The sequence below is a fragment of the Suricata suricatta genome, chromosome 17 (assembly GCF_006229205.1).
Source record: "Suricata suricatta isolate VVHF042 chromosome 17, meerkat_22Aug2017_6uvM2_HiC, whole genome shotgun sequence".
Lineage (NCBI taxonomy): Eukaryota > Metazoa > Chordata > Mammalia > Carnivora > Herpestidae > Suricata > Suricata suricatta.
The window spans coordinates 51,381,997-51,402,410 of record NC_043716.1 but is presented as its reverse complement, the minus strand read 5'-3'; the positions used below and the strand labels follow the sequence as shown (position 1 = coordinate 51,402,410).

The 20,414-nt window shown below is 52.6% G+C and overlaps 1 protein-coding gene across 2 annotated transcripts in view; it reads left to right on the top strand.

The window, feature by feature from the left end:
- The window catches only part of SDK2 (sidekick cell adhesion molecule 2), a 130,293-nt gene that overhangs the window by 56,877 nt on the left and 53,002 nt on the right, over positions 1-20,414 (top strand). For both annotated transcript variants that reach the window (XM_029928248.1, XM_029928249.1), the window contains exons 10-17: positions 355-522; positions 1,388-1,490; positions 5,911-6,087; positions 6,363-6,499; positions 7,080-7,227; positions 11,459-11,599; positions 13,080-13,261; positions 13,787-13,902. In XM_029928248.1, the coding sequence (XP_029784108.1) occupies positions 355-522; positions 1,388-1,490; positions 5,911-6,087; positions 6,363-6,499; positions 7,080-7,227; positions 11,459-11,599; positions 13,080-13,261; positions 13,787-13,902 (1,172 nt within the window). The remainder of the gene's footprint in view (positions 1-354; positions 523-1,387; positions 1,491-5,910; positions 6,088-6,362; positions 6,500-7,079; positions 7,228-11,458; positions 11,600-13,079; positions 13,262-13,786; positions 13,903-20,414) is intronic.

The window sequence follows — 20,414 nt, the reverse complement described above, 5'->3', positions numbered from 1 at the left end:
AGAAAGGAGGGAAGCCTGGCCCCCCGCCCCCCCCCCCCCCCCCCCCCCCCCCCGCCCCGGGTACCAGCTGTCTCCAGGAGCTGCGCCCGGCTGCTTCAGGGACAGTCCCTGGCCTTCTCTGGTGAAGGGCAGACAGCGCGGTGGGTGGAGAGATGCCAGGAGCCCCGGGCTCTCTGACCGAGTGCCCTTGTGCCTGTCAGTGTGTCAGAAACCCCTCTGGGCCTCGGCCCCCAGCCCTGCCCCCACCCCCGCCGGGGGCCTGCCCAAGACCGGCTGCCGCGGGCCCCTGCGGTCTCGGAGTGCTGGGGGGGGCTCCGTCGGGGCCCCCCTGAGCCCACCCCGTGTCGCCCTCAGGGGAGCGCATCTTGGCCAGCGGCTCCGTCCAGCTGCCTCGCTTCACGCTGCTGGAGTCGGGCAGTCTGCTTGTCAGCCCCACGCACGTCTCCGACGCCGGGACCTACACCTGCTTGGCCACCAACTCTCGGGGGGTCGACGAAGCCTCGGCCGACCTGGTCGTGTGGGGTGAGTGTGCGGAGTGAGGGCAGTCACAGGTCCGCCGGGAGCGTGTGCCCAGCACAGTGTCCCACCACCAGCGCCTCCGCAGCCGCACGCCTGTCCCCCCAGGGGCCCTTCTTACGAGCAAAGGGCTTGGACACCTTATTCAGAGGCGAGCGGCCGGGAAGGCCAGGCCTCGGCCGATGGGGCCGCAGAGCGAGGCCGAGGGGGCACGGAGGGGCGGCGGGCCGCGGTCTTCATGTGCGTCCGGGCGGAAGTCAGCATGCTTGTTCCGTAAAGGGCCAGAGCGTAACTGTCTTAGGCTTCGTGGGCCACACGGCCCGTGCCCCGACTCCTCCATGGACTTTCCTCTTTCATTACAAAAGTGGCCGGTGGGCCTGGCCCCGTTCCAGCGCTAGTGCGTTTGCCCAAACAGGCTACGGGCCGGACGCGGCCCCTGGGCTGTGTTAAGGATTCTAATCCAACCCCTTGCACTTGGGATCCACGCCCAAGAGAGCCATGCCTGTGGGGGCTGGGCACCCGTAGCTTGCATGCAATGCAGCAAACGGTCCTATTTTTACACCTGCCAGACCGCTGACCCCCATCATCCTCGGATCTCCGTTTGTGTATCCCTCAGGCAGGTCCGTCGGGAAGACATTAAGCCCCTGCCAGGAACGTGGCGTTCAAGAACTCAAGTACCTTGTTCTGTCACATCCTGGGACCCCCGGCCCGGGGGGCCTGTCCGTGCACTGGGCCTCCCTTCACTGACGCACACGAGTCGGCCCCGCAGGCCTGGTTCGCCCAAAGCCAGCCTTCCCACACGCCTGCGCCTCACCTGTGACCCCGTCTCCACACGCCCTCCTCACCACCCTGTCTCCCTGCCCTCTTTCAGCCCGGACGCACATCACCAAGCCCCCCCAGGACCAGAGTGTCATCAAGGGCACCCAGGCCTCCATGGTGTGCGGCGTGACCCATGACCCCCGCGTGACCGTCAGGTACTCCCTCTGCCGTGACCCCACGGAGGCAAAGGGGGAGGGCAGCTTTGGGAATAGCTGGACAGCTGTTGACACCGAGGTGGTGAGTGTCGCCATGTGGCCAAACCACAGCCTTGGGGGGGGACCCCACTCTAGAGCGAGCGCAGGGCTGAGCTGTGCCAGAAGGGAGGGGCATGTGGAAACGTGGAGGAAGGAGGGACGCAGGAGCGAGAGGGGAGGAGAAAGAGACATTTGGGTTGGTGCCACGTGGACACCGGGGCCCAGGACCCCACTTGAGCACCGTCTTAGACCCAGGTCTCAGATTTCCACCCCCCAAGCGGACAGCAGATGGGTCTGGGTAAACCCAGATAGGCTGGGGCAGGAGAGACACGGGTGAGGAGAAAGTGCCCCTGTGGGGCCATCCCACCACTCACCTGCGGGAGCCAGGACCTTGGTGAGCTTCTTGGCCTACAGGGGAAGCCACCGGAGGGTCCCCGGAGGAGCAGTCAAGAAAGGTGTAAAGGCCGGGTCCCCTCCCAAGCTTGGGCTGAGGACCCCAGGCTTCAGGAAGGAACTCGAGGAGAAAATTGTCTCTTCCCATCCCCCTTGAACTCTGGGATGCTGCATTAAAAAAAGTAACTGCTGCCTTAGAAACAAATATTCCCTCCATCTTGCTTCCATATTTTATGGCCAATATCACTGCCAAAGTAACTGGCATCGAGGCTGGAAGGGGCCCGGCACTGATGCCACTTGGGAGTCCGCGGCCCCCCCCCCCCCCCCCCGGGGCTCTGGAGGCAGCTGCGTCCTGGGGCGCCATCTGGTGGTCATTGGGTGTATAACAGTCTAACAGCCGCACCAACGGGCCCCTAGAAGCCAGGGTTGCCATAAGCGGGGGCACTAGACTCACAGATGCACGTCCATCCTCAGCCAATCCACTGCGGGGGGGGGGGGGGCCCAGTTCGAGAAACACCTCCTTGTTGATCCTTTGGGAAAGTCATGTGGCACCAGCACCAACACAGTCACGAGCCTTGGAATCACAAAAATGTAAATATGTTGTCAACGCGTGATTCAGAATCTGCTTATTCCTGGGATTATTCCATTTTTGTGGGGAAAAATATATATATATATCAGCTAGGAAGGACCCAAGCAACCACATCGAATAAAGAGCTGGCCACGCTGTTCTGTGTTCAGGTCTACCTCAGAATGAAGCCAGGGCCCCCCGGGTGGTGGCCTGAGCAGGGTGCCGGCCCAGGAAGCTTCCAGAACAGCTCCAGAAGGAAACTCTTGTGTTTGGTATCCGAGGCCAGATCTAGATGCACTCTGGAAATGATGAATACTAATCAATATTTCTACTGGCCCTTTTATTTACTATACAGCAAATAAATACCATTTTTAGGAGGCAAATATAGAAAATGCAGACAAGCCCCAAACATTGGGGAAGGAGAGAGAGAGAAAAAGAAGAAGAAAAGTAGGTTTATCTGTTTCTCTCGGAGATAGTAATATTTGGGTGTCATTTATAAAAGACTGGAAACAATTTCTTAGTCTGCTTTTTCCCTTAAGAACCTATTGTGAATCTCTTTCCCTGTTGATAAGTATTTTCAGATAAACTCCATTATATGATTCTTCACATGTCCATTGTGTGGATGTAGCAGAATTTATGTTACCAGTTCCCTAATGCTGCCTATTTGGATTGTTCCTCAGTTTTTTGCTAATATTAAGAAACATCACAACCCACATCTTTATAACTATTTTTGCACACCTTTGACTACCTGAGGTCTATCTAATATTATTTTTTTTAGTTTTTAAGGTTTATTTATTTTTGAGAGAGAGGGACAGAGTTCCAGTGGGGCAGGGGCAGAGAGAGAGGCAGACACAGAATCCGAAGCAGGCTCCAGGCTCCAAGCTCAGAGCTGTCGATGCGGGGCTCAAACCCACAAACCGTGAGATCGTGACCTGAACTGAAGTCGGACACTTAACCGACTCGGCCACCCAGGTGCCCCTACTAATCATTTTTAAAGCTGAGAGAAGGCCTGAAAAATCACTCATCAAAATTGTTTAATAATCAGCTAAATAATAACAAATGATTTTGGAAAATTTCTACCCTAAGTTAAATGGACCCACTGATTGTTTTTTTCTTTCTTTTTCCTTTCTCTTTTTTCTTTTCTTCTTCCTTCCTTCCTTCTTTACTGCCTCCCCCATCTCTTTCTTTCTTCCTTTCTTTCACGGAAATTTTTGAAGAGAGGCCAGAGGAGAGAGACCGCTGTCATTAAGCCTGATGTACTCATCTCTCAGCCTCTGTGATTGTCAGCACTTTGCTCACCTGATCTTGCCTATCCCCTCCCCCACCGCACACATGCGCACTTTTTTTTTAAATGTTTTTAATGTTTTATTTATTTTTGAGAGAGAGAGAAGAGAGAGCATGAGTAGGGGAGAGTCAGAGAGAGAGGGAGACACAGAATCTGAAGACAGGCTCCAGGCTCTGAGCTGTCAGCACAGAGCCCGTGTGGGGCTCAAACCCACAAACCGTGAGATCATGCCCTGAGCCAAAGTCGGACGCTTAACCAACTGAGCCACCCAGGCGCCCCATCCCTTGTATTTCTAATTAGATTCAAGGAACTGGCTGATTAGATCAGGTTCAGTTGTCTGGGCTCAAACACTCCAGAGGTGGTAATCTATGCTTCCTAAAATACCACCTCTGGAGGCAAAGGATGTCTGCTTGCTATAGTTGTTTCTTTTTTTCTTAAATTTTTTTTTAATTTATTTTTGAGAGAGAGAGCATGAGCCAGGGAGGGGCAGAGAGGGGGCTGGGAACAGAGGATCTGAAGCAGGCTCTGCACTGACAGCACAGAGCCCAACGCGGGGCACGAACCCACAAACCGTGAGATCATGACCTGAGCCACCCAGGTGCCCCTGCCGTGAGCCCCTTCTTACGCAGGAATTCTACTCACGCCTCAGGGCTGGCCAGGCGGATTCTTTGCCAGCTATGGAGATGAATTGAAGGTGATTCCTTCTGACAATTTGTAAATATGCATAAAAAGCCTTAAAATTTAACTCGGCAGTTTCACTGCGGAAAACGCATCCTCGAGGAAATGATTTAGCATATGTGAAAATACGGCGCTGCAAGGATGTTCACTGCAGCATTAACTATAACACCAGCAAACAGGGAGCTGAGCTGGTCACCGACGTCACAGGGACGACCAGAGCCATTGTGGGGGAAGCCCCGTGCAGCTGATAAAAACCATGGTGCGAAAGCGCCCCGTTAAAAAGAGCTTATAGTATTTTGGGGGGATGGAAAAGCAGCATTTAGATCAGGACAGGTGGATAGATAGCTAGATACTGTTCACAAACATGTGCTTTCAGAGTCAAAGTGCATAACGAGACTAACTTCCAAGGATCCCTTACCGTATTCCAGGGGCTTCTGGAAACATTATTGTGAATTAACTCACTCAGTCCTTTTAAAGCGAGAGGGCACCTGAGTGGCTCAGTCGGTTAAGTGTCCGACTTCGGCTCAGGTCAGGATCTCGAGGTTCGTGGGTTCGAGCCCCGCGTCAGGCTCTGTGCTGACAGCTCAGAGCCTAGAGCCTGCTTCAGATTCTGTGTCTCCCTCTCTCTCTGACCCTCCCCCATTCATGCTCTGTCTCAAAAACAAACAAACTATATAAAAAGAATTTTTTTAATAAATAAATATCACAGGCTCCGCCTCCCTAGCAATCTCGCGTTCTCTGACGCAGATCATTCGCTCGCACCTCTGTGGCTCAGGCCACTCTGTCCCAGCTGAGTTAGGGACGGGTCGTGTGCGGAGCTGCTCAGTCCCCATCCTGCCCCCAGCACCGGCTCCCGGCGCCCCGGCCAGCCTGGCCTGGGGGCGACAGCGTGGGCGCTCCCTGGAGCTGATGCCCCGCATCACACCGATGACAGTCGTAGTTGCATTTCCTCAGGAATCATTCCAGAGATGGTATTTCTTATTGTCAGGCACGGGCCTGTGTGTAATTTCTCAAGTCTGCCTTTTGTACTGACTGACCGGAGCTAAAGTGATTTTTTGGACACTGAAGTCGATTTGTCACAGTGATGCATTGATGTAATGATTCCCCTCATAAAACTAATGCCAAACTGCAGTCTGTGCGGAAACTGGAATTCTTTTCTCCAGCTGTGATCTTTGAACCTCTCCGGAAGATGACCTTTGGCCGGCTCTTTTGTGCCGGCTGCTTGGCGGCGGCTTTCGGCCAGAAGCCCCACGGCTCTGACCTAGACCTGGGGTAGAGGGGTGACCCTCCCGGACGGAGCACCTGCCGCGGGGATGGCGGGCTGCGGGCCGGTCTGGTGCTCACCGTGCTGCCGTCCAAGCCCAGCCCCGGGGGACTCCCCCACCCCCGGACCTGCCCAGGGCCGAGCCCGCCTGGTTCCCGTCCTCTCTTTACTGACTGCCGCTTCTTACCCTCAGGCACGTCTGGGAGAAGGATGGGGTCGCCCTGGGCACGGAGAGCAACCCCCGCATCCGTCTCGACAAAAACGGCTCCCTGCACATCTCGCAGACGTGGTCGGGGGACATCGGCACCTACACCTGCCGGGTGCTCTCGGCGGGGGGCAATGACTCTCGCAGTGCCCACCTGCGCGTCAGGTAAGGGTTCAGCCTGCCCTACCCCCCCCCCCCCGCCGAGGAGGCACACCACCATCTGTGTACCCTGGCTTCGCTCCCCTCTGGGAGCATCCCCAGGCCGTCCCCCCAGCTCAGTGAGGCCCCCTGTCAAGAGCAGGGGAGCCCGGGGTCGCCTGGGACAGGGAGCCCCGGAGGTCAGAGAGCAGTGCCTCCCGGTGGCTGAGCTGGTGGCTGAGGTCGAGGCATCGCCAAGTTCAGACCTCACAGCCGGCCCTCACCACACCCCTCCCCTCCAGGCAGCTGCCCCACGCCCCCGAGCGCCCTGTGGCGACTCTCAGCACAGCGGAGAGGCGGGCCATCAACCTGACGTGGGCCAAGCCCTTCGATGGCAACAGCCCCCTGCTTCGCTACATCCTGGAGATGTCGGAGAACAGTAAGCCTTCCACCGCGGCGGGGTGGGGGGACAGCCCAGGGCCAGGTTCCAGCCCCCCACGTCTCGGTTCTGTGCCTTTGAGCAGACCTCCCGGAGGCCTCTGTTCCCTGCAAAACAGGTGATGGCGTCTACCTCCTCGGGCCGCTGTGGCCGTTGAAGGAGATGTGTCTGAGGTGCGGGGCTCAGGGCCTGTCACTCTGGAGCCTCCAAGCTGGTGGCAATTCTCTTCTCTCTTTATCCTCCAAGCCCCGCCAGCTGTGAACTGCCACACTAGCAGGCCTCGTTTGAATGGTGTTTTCAGTACAGTTTGCCTGGAGCTCATCGATTTGGGGGGGGGGGAGAGAAAAGACACCTGCATCTCTGTTCCCATGAGTCCTTCCTTCCTCCCCAGGACCCTCCAACCCCCAAGGACCTGTGGGCTAAGGGGACCCAGGACAATGATGTGACCAGCTTCTACTGGATTCAGTTGGGGGAGGCCACTCCTCTGCTGGTCCAAGCAGGGCTCGACCCCTGCTGGGCTGGGGGTCAGGCACACGGCCTCCGGGATGTCCACCTCTGCCCCCACCCTCTGTCCTTGCAGACGCCCCCTGGACCGTGCTCCTGGCCAGCGTGGACCCCGAGGCCACCTCAGTGATGGTCAAGGGCTTGGTGCCCGCTCGCTCCTACCAGTTCCGCCTGTGCGCAGTCAACGACGTGGGGAAGGGACAGTTCAGCAAGGACACGGAGAGGTGAGGGGACCAGATGTTCTTCCCTGGCGGGTCTTGGGGACCCCGCTGGCTGGAGGGGCTGAGGGGAGGCTGCCGGTGGCCGAGACCGATAGGGCCACGAGGGGCCTGGCTGCGTGCAGATCCTGGCCTTCTGGGACTCAGTGACCGCCTCTGTAGAATGGGGTAGCATTGCTCACACGTGCCCCACAGGGATGCCACCAAGATGAAAGACCACACGGGGCGGGGGGGGCTGGGGGGGGGCTGCGAGCAGTGCCCGGGGCAGGATCAGCCCTGATTTAACCGTCCCTCTCCCTGGGAGCCAGGCAAGTTCAGAGACTGCCTGCATTCTGCCTCTGCCTCCCCACCGGCTGCCATCCCTGTTACTTGGACGTGACGGATCTCCGTATCCAGTGCCTTGCGCGACGCCGGGTCCTATTAAGCTTTCAGCGAAGCTTTTATAAAACTGATGAAAATTAAGGAAAACCAGAGGGTGATCCATTTTCAACACCGCCCAGTCATACCCACTTACGTCGGAGGCGATTCTGGCCACTTGAGTCCCGTAGCCAGAGGGCCACCTCTATGGAGAAAGAAGCGAGAAGTCAGAAGGACAGTGACACAAATCCCATGCACCAGAGCGCTCCTTTTTGATGTTTGTTTTTATTTTTTCTAGACATATGGAGACTGTAACTGACACATAGCACGGAGTGAGTTGAAGCCGTGCAGTTGCGTTGAGACAGAGGCATATTGTGGTACAGTCACCACCATAGCGGTGGTGGACGTGTAAGATCTGCTTTCTTAGCAACTTTTAGGGGTACGATGCGGTATTATTAGCATTAATCACCACGCTGTGCTTCAGATCCCAGATCTGTTCAGCTTTAGTATCCTCCCATGCCCCCCGCTCACCAGCTCTCGGCAACTCCCACCCTCCTCTCTGTTTCTCTTAAACTCGCCTGTTTTAGATTCTGCGTAGCAGCTCATACAGTACTTGTCTTTCTCTGTCTGACTTCTGTCACTTAGCATTACGCCCTCAAGGCCCATCCATGTGGGTGCAAATGGCCAGATTTCCTTCTTTCTCGTGGCTGAATAATATTCCCTTAGATGCGTCTACCACACCTTCCCGATCCACCCATCCATTGACAGACACTTAGGGTGTTTCCACATCTTGGCTATTGTGAATAATGCTGCAGTGCACATGGGGGTGCAGACAGATCTCCGAGATCCTATTTTCATTTCCTGTGGATGGAGAAATACCTAGAAGTGGGATGGCTGGATTATACGGTAGTTCTGTTTTTAATCTTTTGTGGGGCCGCCATATTGTTTTCCACAGTCGAGGCTCCAGACTACATTCCCGCCCACAGGGCACGAGGGTTCCCTTCTCCCCACATCCTTGACGATGCCGGTTCTGTTTTGCCTTTTTGATTTTCCATGATAGCTGATCTACCAGGTGTGGGGCGATACCTCACTGGTTTTCAGTCACCTTTCCTTTTCGCCCACCTGTTGGTCATCTGTGTGTCTTCGTGGGGGAAATGCCTGTTCAGATCGTCAGCCTATTTTTAGATTGGGTTGGGGCTTTTTTCTTTTTGTTTTTCTTTTTGTTTTTGCTATTGGGCTGTATGAGTTCTTTATATATTTCAAATATTAGCCTCTTATCAGACATATAGGTTTGCAGGTGTTTTTCCATATTCCATGGATTAGCTTTTCATTTCGTTGATTGTTTCTTTTGTTGGGCAGTAGCTTGTTAGTTTCCTGTGGTCCTACTTCCTTATTTTTGCTTTTATTGTCTGTGCTTTGAGTGTGTCATGTCCAGAAAATCGTTGCCCAGACCAGTGTCAAAGAGCTTTTCCCTGTGTTTTCTTCTAGGAGTTTGATGAGCTAAGGTCCTATGATTAAGTCTTTGATTTTTTTTTCATTTTTTTCCTTTAGAATTCCAGCTAATTCGATTTTTTATTTATTGAGAGAGAGAGAGAGAGCACGGGGGAGGGGCAGAGAGAGAGAGAGAATCCCACCTAGGCTCCATGATGTCAGCCCAGAGCCCAGTTCGGGGCTCCAGCTCACGAACCCTGAGATCATGACCAGAGCCTAAACCAAGAGTTGGACGTTCAACCAACTGAGCCACCCAGGCATCCCGTTTTTGAGTTAATTTTGGTGATGTGTCAGATAGGGGCCATTCCTCTGCATATGGCTGTCCAGTTTTCCCAACACTGTGTATTAAAGAGATTTTTCCTTTCCCCATTGAGAAGAATTAATATTGTTAAGATGTCCATATTACCCAAAATGTCCATGTGTGAATTCAATGCAATCTCCATCAAAATTCCAATGGTGTCTTTCACAGAATTAGAAAAAAAAAACCCCACAGAACCCTAAAATGTGCTTGGAGCCACAAAAGACCTTGACCAGCCAAAGCCGTCCTGAGAAAGACCAAAACTGGAGGCATTGCATTTCCTGATTTCACACTATACTAGAAAGCTGTAGTAATCAAAACAGCATGATATTGGCTTAAAAATAGACACTTAGACCAATGGAACCGAGTAGAAAGCCCAGAAATAAACACTGACATATATGGTCAGCTGATCATTTACAAGGGAGCCAAGAATGTACTTGGCCGTGTAAAGGATTCTCTTAAGTGTGGGTACGCAGAGCTCTGGCTTAAATCAGATCGTTTGGTTTGGCCCCAGTTCTCGGGAGCTTGATTGAGTCTTTCTGGCTCTCACTAGGGGGAATGCTACAGGGGTCATGACATCCTCACAGGAAACAGAGGTGGCAGATAACAGGAGGGCAATTACAGGAGAATTGATTCACCCACTGTTAGTTGAACATCTACTGTGTGCCCAGCCGTGGGCCATCCACTAGCGGCGCGGAGAACAATGTGGACAGGGCCCCAGCAGCTCAGAACTACAAAATCCCAACCACAGAAAGCCTCAGAGTGTCAAGAAATCCCCCCTCCACTTTCTCCAGGTCTTCGGGCTTCATTTTCAAACCCTGATTCATCTTCCTGATGAATCTTCATGCTAACAACCCTGATTCACGAAGAAAAAGGGTCAATCACCCTCACCGCGGGCTTTACAAAGAAGTAGGAGTGTGCAGTCCATGTTGCACGGCTCTCTGTCAGAAAGGAAAACCATAAAAATAAGCTGAAAGGGAGAGACATCCATCAAAAATAATTAACTTTCGTTTTTAATGGATGCACGTCAGTTTTGTGAACAATACACCGCATGGAACACGGTGTCCCCTGGCGATGCCGGAGGAGGAGACGCGGTGGCGCTCGCTTCCGGAAGCTGGCGGTGGGCTTGCGCACGGGCCTCCCCAGCCCCACCCGGCCTGCCCGGCCCCGGCCTGGAGCTCTGCTGGTCGGAAAAGGAAGCCTAGTGACAGTGTCCCACCAGCCTGGGACTGGGAAGTGAAAAACACGCCCACTTCTGAAATCCCTGATCACATATGACATCATCTCCAACAGCAGCCGTTTGGCATATGAGGAACGGAGGCCAAGGTCCCTTTCGTGCACAGAAAACACACACATCTGGTGCTTTATAGTGTTTTAAAAATAGTCATATATACATGGTGTCATTGGCGCCTCAACCAGGCTTACGAAGCAGGCAAGCGGAGCTCTATTATTCTCCTTTAAAGGAAACAAGAGCAGAGAGGTTAAGTGACTTGTCCAGAAGCACACAGCAATTGTGCAGAGTCATCCAGGAAGAGAGCAGCCTCCTCACTTCCCATCAAACTCCTGTATTTGCCCTCAAGACTAAGAGTAGAAAAGCCCCCCCACTCTTTTTTTTTTATGTTTATTTATTCTTGAGAGAGAAAGACAGAGCGTGAGCAGGGGAGGGGCCGAGAGAGAGGGAGACACAGAATCCGAAGCAGGCTCCAGGCTCTGAGCGGTCAGCACAGAGCCCGACACGGGGCTCGAACTCACGAACCGCGAGATCGTGACCTGAGCCGAAGTCGGACGCTCGACGGACTGAGCCCCCCAGGCGCCCCTGCCCCCACTCTTTTTTTTAATGTTTATTTATTTATTTCAAGGGGGAGGGGAGAGACAGAGCGCACATGCACGTGCATGCAAGCAGGGAAGGGACAGAGAGAGAGGGAGAAAGAGAACCCCAAGCAGGCTTCACACAAGCAGCGCAGAGGCTGACGTGGGGCTCGATCTCATGAACCGTGAGATCATGACCTGAGCCAAAATGCAGTCGGACACTTAGCCAGCTAGGCCGCCCAAGCAGCCCATCCCACCCACTCTCCATGTTTTTGTGCCCAGGGTCTCCCTTCCCGAGGAGCCCCCCACGGCCCCTCCGCAGAATGTCATCGCCAGCGGCCGGACCAACCAGTCCATCATGATCCAGTGGCAGCCGCCTCCCGAGAGCCACCAGAACGGCCTCCTGAAGGGCTACCTCATTAGGTAGGCGTCCACCCCCAGGAAAGGCGGGGCAGCCCACACTCAAGGGGAGGGTCGGGAGTGGATTGAGAAACAGCAGGTCCTTGTCCATCTAACAAGGACCCAGGAAAAAGAAATGCCTTCACTATGTTATGAAGGACTTGGGTTAGACATATAGAAGAACTTCCAGAAGCCAGATCCTTGGGAACCAATGGGAATGCTTGAGAGAGGAGGTAAAATGTAACGTCCTCAGGGTCGTATAGACGGGCAAGTCTGCCACGTGCCCCTGCTCCCCAGGACAGGGTACAGGGAGACAGGTAAATATTCAAGGGGGCAACCCCCCCTCCCTGGGAAACCAAAACTATCCCATTGGAAGCCAGTTACTGGGCAAAGAACTGGTCAAAAATGTAGACCCCCTTTCTTTGGTCCTTACTGCCAAATGAAGCCCGGATATATAGACTTTTATGTCTACCCTTGACCGAGTCCCTGATAACCTCAGACTGAGTTATTAAGTGCTATTAATTTGGTTTTGCAAATTAAAATTAGCGTAAATTGGAGTCACGGAGCGTTCATCAATGTTCTGAATTCTGGCTGGCTGCAAAGTGCACCTCTCTTTTCCCATAGGCAGACGCTGTCCAGAAGAAGTTATGGTTGAGTTGACTGCTCCATTATCCGTTCATTTTGTTGTGAGGTTTTGGTGAACCCACATCGGCAGTGGTTCTCAAAGGGTGGTCCCCGGACCAGCAACTGCATCAATTTGAATGCAAATTCTCAAGTCCCACTCCTGACCTACCCAACAGGAAACTCTGGGCTGGGCCCAGAAAACCCGTGTTTTACAGGCCTTCCGGGGGGTTCTGATGTGCAGTGCGCCTCTGTGAACCACTGCTTCTAGGTGTTATAACCCAGCAAAATAATCTGAGGCTTCTCATTTTCCAGAAATGGGTAGAGGCTATCCAACCTCCAAAATTTCGCCTGAACAGACCCCACCTCTTTATTACCGTGTGTTCTTTTTCCCGTGGAAAGTAGAAATTCGTAGAGTAGGGAGCCTCAAGTATTTTCTCTCCACCTAAGTGAATGGCCATCTAAAGGGGGAGCCACTTATTTGGAGAGAAAAAGAAAATGAGCCCAACCTTTGTTGGACATGGCTCTCCATCAGTGAGCCCTCCAAAGTGAGACCAGTGTGATCTCCCCGGAACCCTTACTGTCCGTGGTTATCTAGCCATCTCTCCAGTGTCCTCCGCCAGCGAAAAGAACAGACATCCACGAGCCCCGTGCTATCCAGGGAGACAGCCATTGGTCACCTGTGGTTATTGACTATAAAGTAAATAAAAGTACAGGCTCCCAGTGTCAACCACATTTCAAGTCCTCAACAGCCTCAACAGAGCTCACGGCTGCCATATTGGACAGCGTGGGTATGGAACATTCGCGCCTTGGCACCCGGGTTCCTGGGCATGCGCCCTGCAGGCTGACTCCGCGCCACCGCGTCCTGCCTTCCTCCCCTCAGGTACTGCCTGGCCGGGCTGCCTGTCGGGTACCAGTTTAAGAACATCACGGATGCCGATGTCAACAACTTGCTGCTGGAGGACCTCATCATCTGGACCAACTACGAGATCGAGGTGGCCGCCTACAACAGCGCCGGGCTGGGCGTCTACAGCAGCAAAGTCACCGAGTGGACTCTGCAGGGAGGTGGGTGGGGACTGTGACCACGGAGGGCTGGTGCTTCTCTCTGCCCCGGGCCCCCACCTGTCGGTCCTGTGCCTGTCCCGTCCTGCCTCGGCCACATTCACCTAGTCCTGAGCTATTGCATGCTGCCTGGGGCTACCCCGTGGGGCGGGCGTGGGGGGTCCCGAGGGAAAGAGGAGTTGGGGGAGCGTGAGGAAGGCGGAGGCTTCAGGGGGACAGGGACCTCCTAGGCAGTCCACATGCACAGGATCGTGAAACAGCTCGTGCAGAGTATGGTACATAAAATCCTTCCCCTGAGTATTTTCACATCCATCACTCGTGTTCATTGGTGCCCTGTGAAATGGGTTGGGCACGTTTTATTAAACCCACACTAATCTAGAGGAAGATGATGTCTCAAGTCCACAGAGCAAGGGAGGAGCGGGGGTGGGCAGAGCCCGCAGACCCCATCCCTGTGTTTGCTCTACTTAACCCGGAAAGACTGACCGTGCCCCCTGCTCCCCCCAACCCTGCACCTCTGCCCTCCTCCAGTCCCCACCGTCCCTCCTGGCAACGTGCATGCAGAAGCCACCAACTCCACCACCATCCGCTTCACCTGGAATGCCCCCAGCCCCCAGTTCATCAACGGCATCAACCAGGGCTACAAGGTATGCAGGGCCTCTCCCTGCCCCAGGAGGGAGGGAGGGAGGCTGCGGGCTTCGGAGGCGGGGGGGAAGGGGAGAGGTCCCCCGTCCTTCTGAAATCATCGGTTCAAGCCAATCAGAGGACACATGGTCAAGGCCAAGGGCTCAGGGGGGCCGCTCTAAGGCCACACCCGGGCTGTGGGGGGTCTGGACACCACCCAGACTGTGACCCAGTGCAGGGGAGCTTTCTCAGTGAGACTGGGGTGTAAACGAAACCAGATTTTTTTCAGGCTCAAAAACACCTGGGCGTAGTCATGGCCTCAGAAAAATCCAGAAGCCACCTCTTACTGCCAAGCTGTGGCTCTAACAAGCATCCTGCTGGGACACATAGGCTTGGCACATGTACTTGACCCCACAGAGAGTGTGGTTAAGGGCACAGGACTAGGACCCTGATAGATGTGGTTATGATGCCAGCTCTGGCCTTGCCCCTCGCTGGTCCCCTGGACAAGTCCTGTAAGCTGTCTGAGCTTCCCTCCTTCCATAAGTGTTTATTGAGCCCTATTATATAACCTGTTCTAGCGGCTGGAAAACCAAAATAAATTCTCATTTCCTCATTTGTGAGTGAGGAGGATAATGACATCCGTCTCTTAGGGTTGCGTGAGGATTAAATGAGATAATATTTGTAATTCGTTAAGCACAGTGACAAACACGGTAGCAAATGCTCAATGATCGTGGTGGAAACATATCCATCTGATCGGACTGCCCTAACCGAGTGCCGCAGTCCGGGCGGCTCACGCCACAGGAATGGGTTTCCTTCAGTTCCGGAAGCTGCACGCCTGAGGTCAGGGTGTCGGCAGGGTTGAGTCCCTCCGAGGCCCGGGTCCGTGTGGCCGCCTTCTCGCCGTGTCCACATGTGGTCTTTCCTGTGTGTGTTCAGATTTCCTGGTCCTATAAGGACCCCAGTCTCGCTGGGCTCCGGACCACCTTAATGGTCTCATTTTAACTTACTTGCCTCTTTAAAGATGCTCTGGCCAAATACAGTCACATCCTGCGGTCCTGGGGGTTAGGACATCCACACGTGGATCTGGGGTGGGGGCGGAGTTCAGCCCATGACAAGTAGGAACAGCAACAATAGTAGTAGTTGTAGTCATCATGTTGGTGGTGGTAGTACTCCTACCAGCGCTGGTGGTGGTAGCGGCAAATTTGCTTTAATTGTAACTCTGCTAAAAAATCAGGACTTTTAGGGGCACCTGGGTGGCTCAGTCTGTTGAGCGTCTGACTTCGGCTCAGGTCATGATCTCACAGTTCGTGGGTTCAAGCTCTGCACTGGGCTTTGTGCTGACAGCTAGGAGCCTGGAGCCTGCTTCTGATTCTGTATCTCCCTCTAGTTCTGCCCTTTCCCTGCTCATGCTCTGTCTCTCTCTCTCTCAAAAATAAATAAACATTTAAAAAATGTTTAAGTAAATATATAATCATTAAAAACTGTTTTAAAAAGATTAGTAAAAGTCAAGACTTCTCAACCATCCCTTCCGGGAACCCAGACCTTGATCCCACACCCGGGTCTCTGCCCTCACGCCATGCCAGCCCCCACCAAGAAAACTGAAGGTGGATCGCACAGTGCGTGGTCTACACCACGCTTTATGGCTGTGCCCTCAGCGGCAGGTGGGAGGAGGGGGTGGGCTCCTCTCTCCAGATGCGGGAGGCAGCGCATGTCAGGGGTGGCCCACCAGGGAGCAGTCTAGTGAAGGGGAGACACTGCAAGCTCTGGCTTGGAGCCCAGAGCCCGGTGACCTCGTAGTGACTGCAGACACTTCCAGAAGGCTCCCGCACTCCCTCTGTTGCACGTTTGCACATGGGGAGCACCCGAGATGATCCCTAGGATGCACAGCCTGGGCGGTTTCTGCTGCAAGCTGGGGGTGGCTGGGCAGAGAGGGGACCGAGATTAAAGCGTTGCGACGGGGGCGGGACCGTCCAGGGCCCGGGTGCACCTGCTGCCACAGCCTCTCCCCCTCCCAGGAAGACAGGGCGCCAGGGCCGCGCAGGGCTGTCCTGGGGCAGCGAACGCAGCTGAGCGGTCTCCGCGCCGGCTGCCTGGCTGGCTGGAAGAGCCTCCTAATTGGGACTCTGGGGGGAGGCAGGGGAGGGAAGGGGAGGCTGGGGCTGTGCGAGGAGCCGAGGATGCTGAGCTGGGAACAATTAGCGTCTCGCTGCCAGTGCTGAGCTCTTTCACGGATTGGGGGCTGGGCTGCAAACTTCTTTTTTAAACGGTTTTCTAAATGTTTTATTTATTTATTTATTTTTGAGAAAGAGCGCATTAGGAGAGAAGGGACGGGGGGGGGGGTGCGCACAGGATCCAAAGCGGGCTCTGTGCTGACAGCAGCGAGCCCGATGTGGGGCTCTAAGTCACGAACTAGGAGATCATGACCTGAATCCAAGTCAGACGCTCAACCACTCAACCGACTGAGTCCCCCCCCCCCACCCAGATCCCCAGTGCCCCTGGGCTGCAAATCTCTAAGGCAGAGGCAAGTGGCCGGGACAATCCAGGCAATGGCCCAGACAGAGTAGGAGGAGGCCACAGAAGCCCACCTGATATCCGGGTCTGCTTGGTGCCCAGCACCCAGTGGCTGATCAGTAAACGTGGGCAGGAATGCACTGCCCAGATATTTCAAGCAGAGGAGGGCACCTTCCCAACGTGCAGGGCGCTTCCCGCAAGCCTGACGGGATGCTAAGGCTTGACGCACCTTCTCCTCTCAAAATAAGTCAGTGTTTTACCCTCACCCCATTTTTTGGAGAAGGAAACTGAGGCACGTGCGGCAAATAACTTGTTCAAAGTCAGAGTAACTGCAAAGCTCAGATTCAAACTCCAGAGCCTACGCCTTTCCTTGCATTAAAAAGGAAATATGTCGTATGGGTTCATGGTAGAATGATAGCTATAACTTGATTTTTTTTCTAAATAGAAACGAATGTAAGCGGGCATTTTCTATCTTCTTTGGGCTTTGGTATCACAGGGAGGAAAAAAGCAGAGCCTGTCGTTTGCATAACTGCAGTGAGAATGGACTCCACCCACCCTCACCTTTTAATTGTTTTTTTTTCTCTCCATAATATTTTATTGTTAAATTGTTTTCCATACAACACCCAGTGCTCTTCCCCTTAAGTGCCCTCCACCGTCACCACCACCTCTTTTCCCCCACCTTTTAATTGTTAAAATTGGGGCACGTGGGTGGCTCAGTCGGTTGAGCCGACCAACTTCCGCTCAGGCCATGATCCCACAGGGGTTCGTGGGTTCGAGCCCCGCATCGGGCTCTGTGCTGACAGCTCAGAGCCTGGAGCCTGTCTTTGGATTCTGTGTCTCCCTCTCTCTCTGACCCTCCCCTGCTCACACTGTCTCTCTCTCTCTCTCTCTCTCAAAAATAAATAAAAACATTTAAAAAATTTAATTGTTAAAGTTTCCCAAACCTCTACAAAAGTAGAGGGAAAACTGTAATGGCTGAAGACCATGATGCATCCCGGCTTCAGCAAGAACCAGCTCGTGACCAAATGTGCTCCTTCTATTCCCCAACCCTCTGTCTCTCCCCCCAAATATTTTTAAGCAAATCCCAGGCCACTGCATCATTTCCTCCCTAAATATTTCTGCTGAGAAATATTATAAAGCCTTTGTTCAGGACACAACCACGTCCCCGCCCGGTCCTCCTGGTGCCTAAAAACACCAAGCCCCCTGCTCCCATCAGATACTCTGCCAGCGCTCACATTTCCCTGATCGCCACGCCATTTCTTTTACTAGTTGGTTTATTTGCTTCAGGATCCGGATGGGGTCCACACGACTCCAGTCGGTTGGGTTTTTTTAGGTCTCTGCTGACCTATAGATTCTCTCTCCTTCCTCTCTCTCTCTTCCCCCTGTAATTTATTTAGTAAAAATAACTTAATCATGTGCCCTATCGAATTTTCCACAGCCTGGATTTTGCTGATTGCCTCTCTGTGGGGTCATTTAGCACATTCCTCTGAACCCTGTATTTGCAGTAAATTGGAACTTAGAACCAGAGGCTTGATCAGATTCAAGGTTTGATGATTTGTTTTGTTTTGTTTTTTTCCAAATATTACCTCCTAGCTGGTGTTGCACATTTGTATCAGAAGGCATAAAGTCTGGCTGTCTCTCTTACTATCGTGCGGTGACCATTGATCATCCTGTGTGACCTGTTGTTTCAGCAGGGTTGCAAATTGGGGATAGTCAAATATTATAATTCCTCCTTGATTTATTGGCTGAAACACATTCCAGTAAAAATATTTTTCCTCTTACGAACTTTCTGGTTACCCAAAGGTTCAGTTTATCTAGGAAAAGCATGGTAAGAGCTTAGTCTTTTTTCATCACTTAACAATTTTTAGGAAAATGAATGTGATTCCTTAGCATTTTCTGAAGTGACAGATGGGTTTGGATTGGGGGGGGCATCTTTTTGTCTTGTTTTGGTATATTATTACGTACTTAAGGATTTTTAACACATCTGATATGTTTCAACTGCCATTAGTATTTGTGTTGATGCCACATTGACCCATTGTTGGCCTCTTTGGTTGGTGAGTCCTTTTGACAGGGTCCCCAACAGTCTGATACCTTCTTTGCAGTCTGTCGGGATGGTCCAAGGTGTCTCCAGTTCCTGCACTGTCCCTGGGATCAGCCCTATCTTCAAAGACCCTTGTCCTTTCCAGTAGGAAATGATGGTTAGACACCAAAATCCAGGCAATAGGGTGCTCCTTGTTCAAGCACTGGATGCCAGTTCTAGGCTCTGTTAATGGACAGCTTGGAAATAATGCTTCTTCTCCCTCTTCCCCTCTTCCTCCTCCCCCTCCTCCTCCTCCTCCTCCACTTCCTCCCCTCCTCCCCCTCCTCCCCTCCTCTCCCTCCTCCTCTTCCTCCTCCTCCTGGTAAAATGCATACTGATACTTCCAACTCAATTTCAGGAATATAAGCACTTTAGTAATCTTCTTGGCCTTTGTCTCTCTGAAAATCCAGTTCCTACAACACGAACATAAGTACCTGTCTACTTTATCCCCAAAACCCCCACACCACCGCCGTGACTACCGAAAATAGTGTCCGATTATTTGCAGTGCTTTGCGTTCCTAGGGTGTATCCGCTTGGGAGGTACTCACAGGGCTGTGCTACAAAGTCTCTGGAAATAGTTTCTCTCTGTGTAATTTCGCTACAGCTCAATACACCGTTAGGTTCATGTGTTTCATTCCAGTTTCGATTTTCAGGGATTGATTTTATAATTTAATTCTGTCGTGTAATTATGGAACATATTTACATGGCCCCTGCGTTAAATCTACAAAGTAAATTCAGAGAAAGTCGGCCTGAATTATGGTCCTTTCCCTCTCCATAGGTTTGATTTCTTTCTGCTTGCTTGTTTTGGTTTTTCTTTTTTTTTTTTTTTAAGTTTATTTCTCTATTTTGAGAGAAGTGAGTGGGGGTATGGGCAGAGAGAGAGAGACAGAGAATCCCAAGCAGGCTCCGCTCAGTATGGAGCCTGATGCAGGTCTCAGTCCCACCATGACTGCGGGATCATGACCTGAGCTGATATCAAGAGTCGGATGCTTGGGGCGCCTGGGCGGGTCAGTCGGTTAAGCATCCGGCTTCGGCTCAGGTCATGATCTCGAGGCTCGTGGGTTCGAGCCCCGCGTCGGGCTCCGTGCTGACAGCTCGGACCCTGGAGCTACTCCCTCTCTCTCTGACCCTCTCCTGCTCGTGCTGTCTCTCTCTGTCTCTCAAAAATAAATAAAAAATGTTTTTATAAAAAAAAGAGCTGGATACTTAACTGACTGAGCCACCCAGGCGCCCTTGTTTCTTAAACATAAACAAATGCATACATATGCAAATGTCATCCTCCCCTTCTTAGATAAATGACAGCCTTGTCCACACACTTTTTCCATCCTGCTTCTTTATTTCCTGTATATTCTGGGGATCCGTCCGTAGGAGTGTGGAGATTCCTGGTCCCCTCTTGACATCTGTATTGGACTCCACCATGTGGCTTTCCCGCAGTTGGGTCAACCAGCTCCCCAGTGACGACATTTGGGTAGTTTCCAGGCTTTTACTATAATAAACATTTCTGTAGTGAAGTAGCTTTGTGCCTATATATCTTTTCCTAGTTTTCACATTTAACTTTGGAATAGATTCATAGAAAGGAAGTTGCTGGACCCAAGGATAAGTGCATCTAGAATTTTGCTACTTTTGCCAAATCCTTCCATTATTAATTTAATTTTTGAACTTAATTTTTTCAAACAGGAAATATTTTTACATGACTCAAAAGCCAACAAAAGTAAACTGATAGATGTGTAGCGGAAATCTCCATCCCATTCCAGTTTTCACGTGCCTGGTTCTGGCCCACCCACCCAACCCTGAAACTCTCCCCACTCCTGGCAAACACTGTTGTTAATTTCCTGCATATGCTTCTAGAATGTTCTGTGTGAATCCGTGCACGTGCAAAGAGAGAGACAGAGAGAGAAGGAGAGACAAAAGGAGAGGGAAAGAGAATTTCTCTACTTTTTTGTTA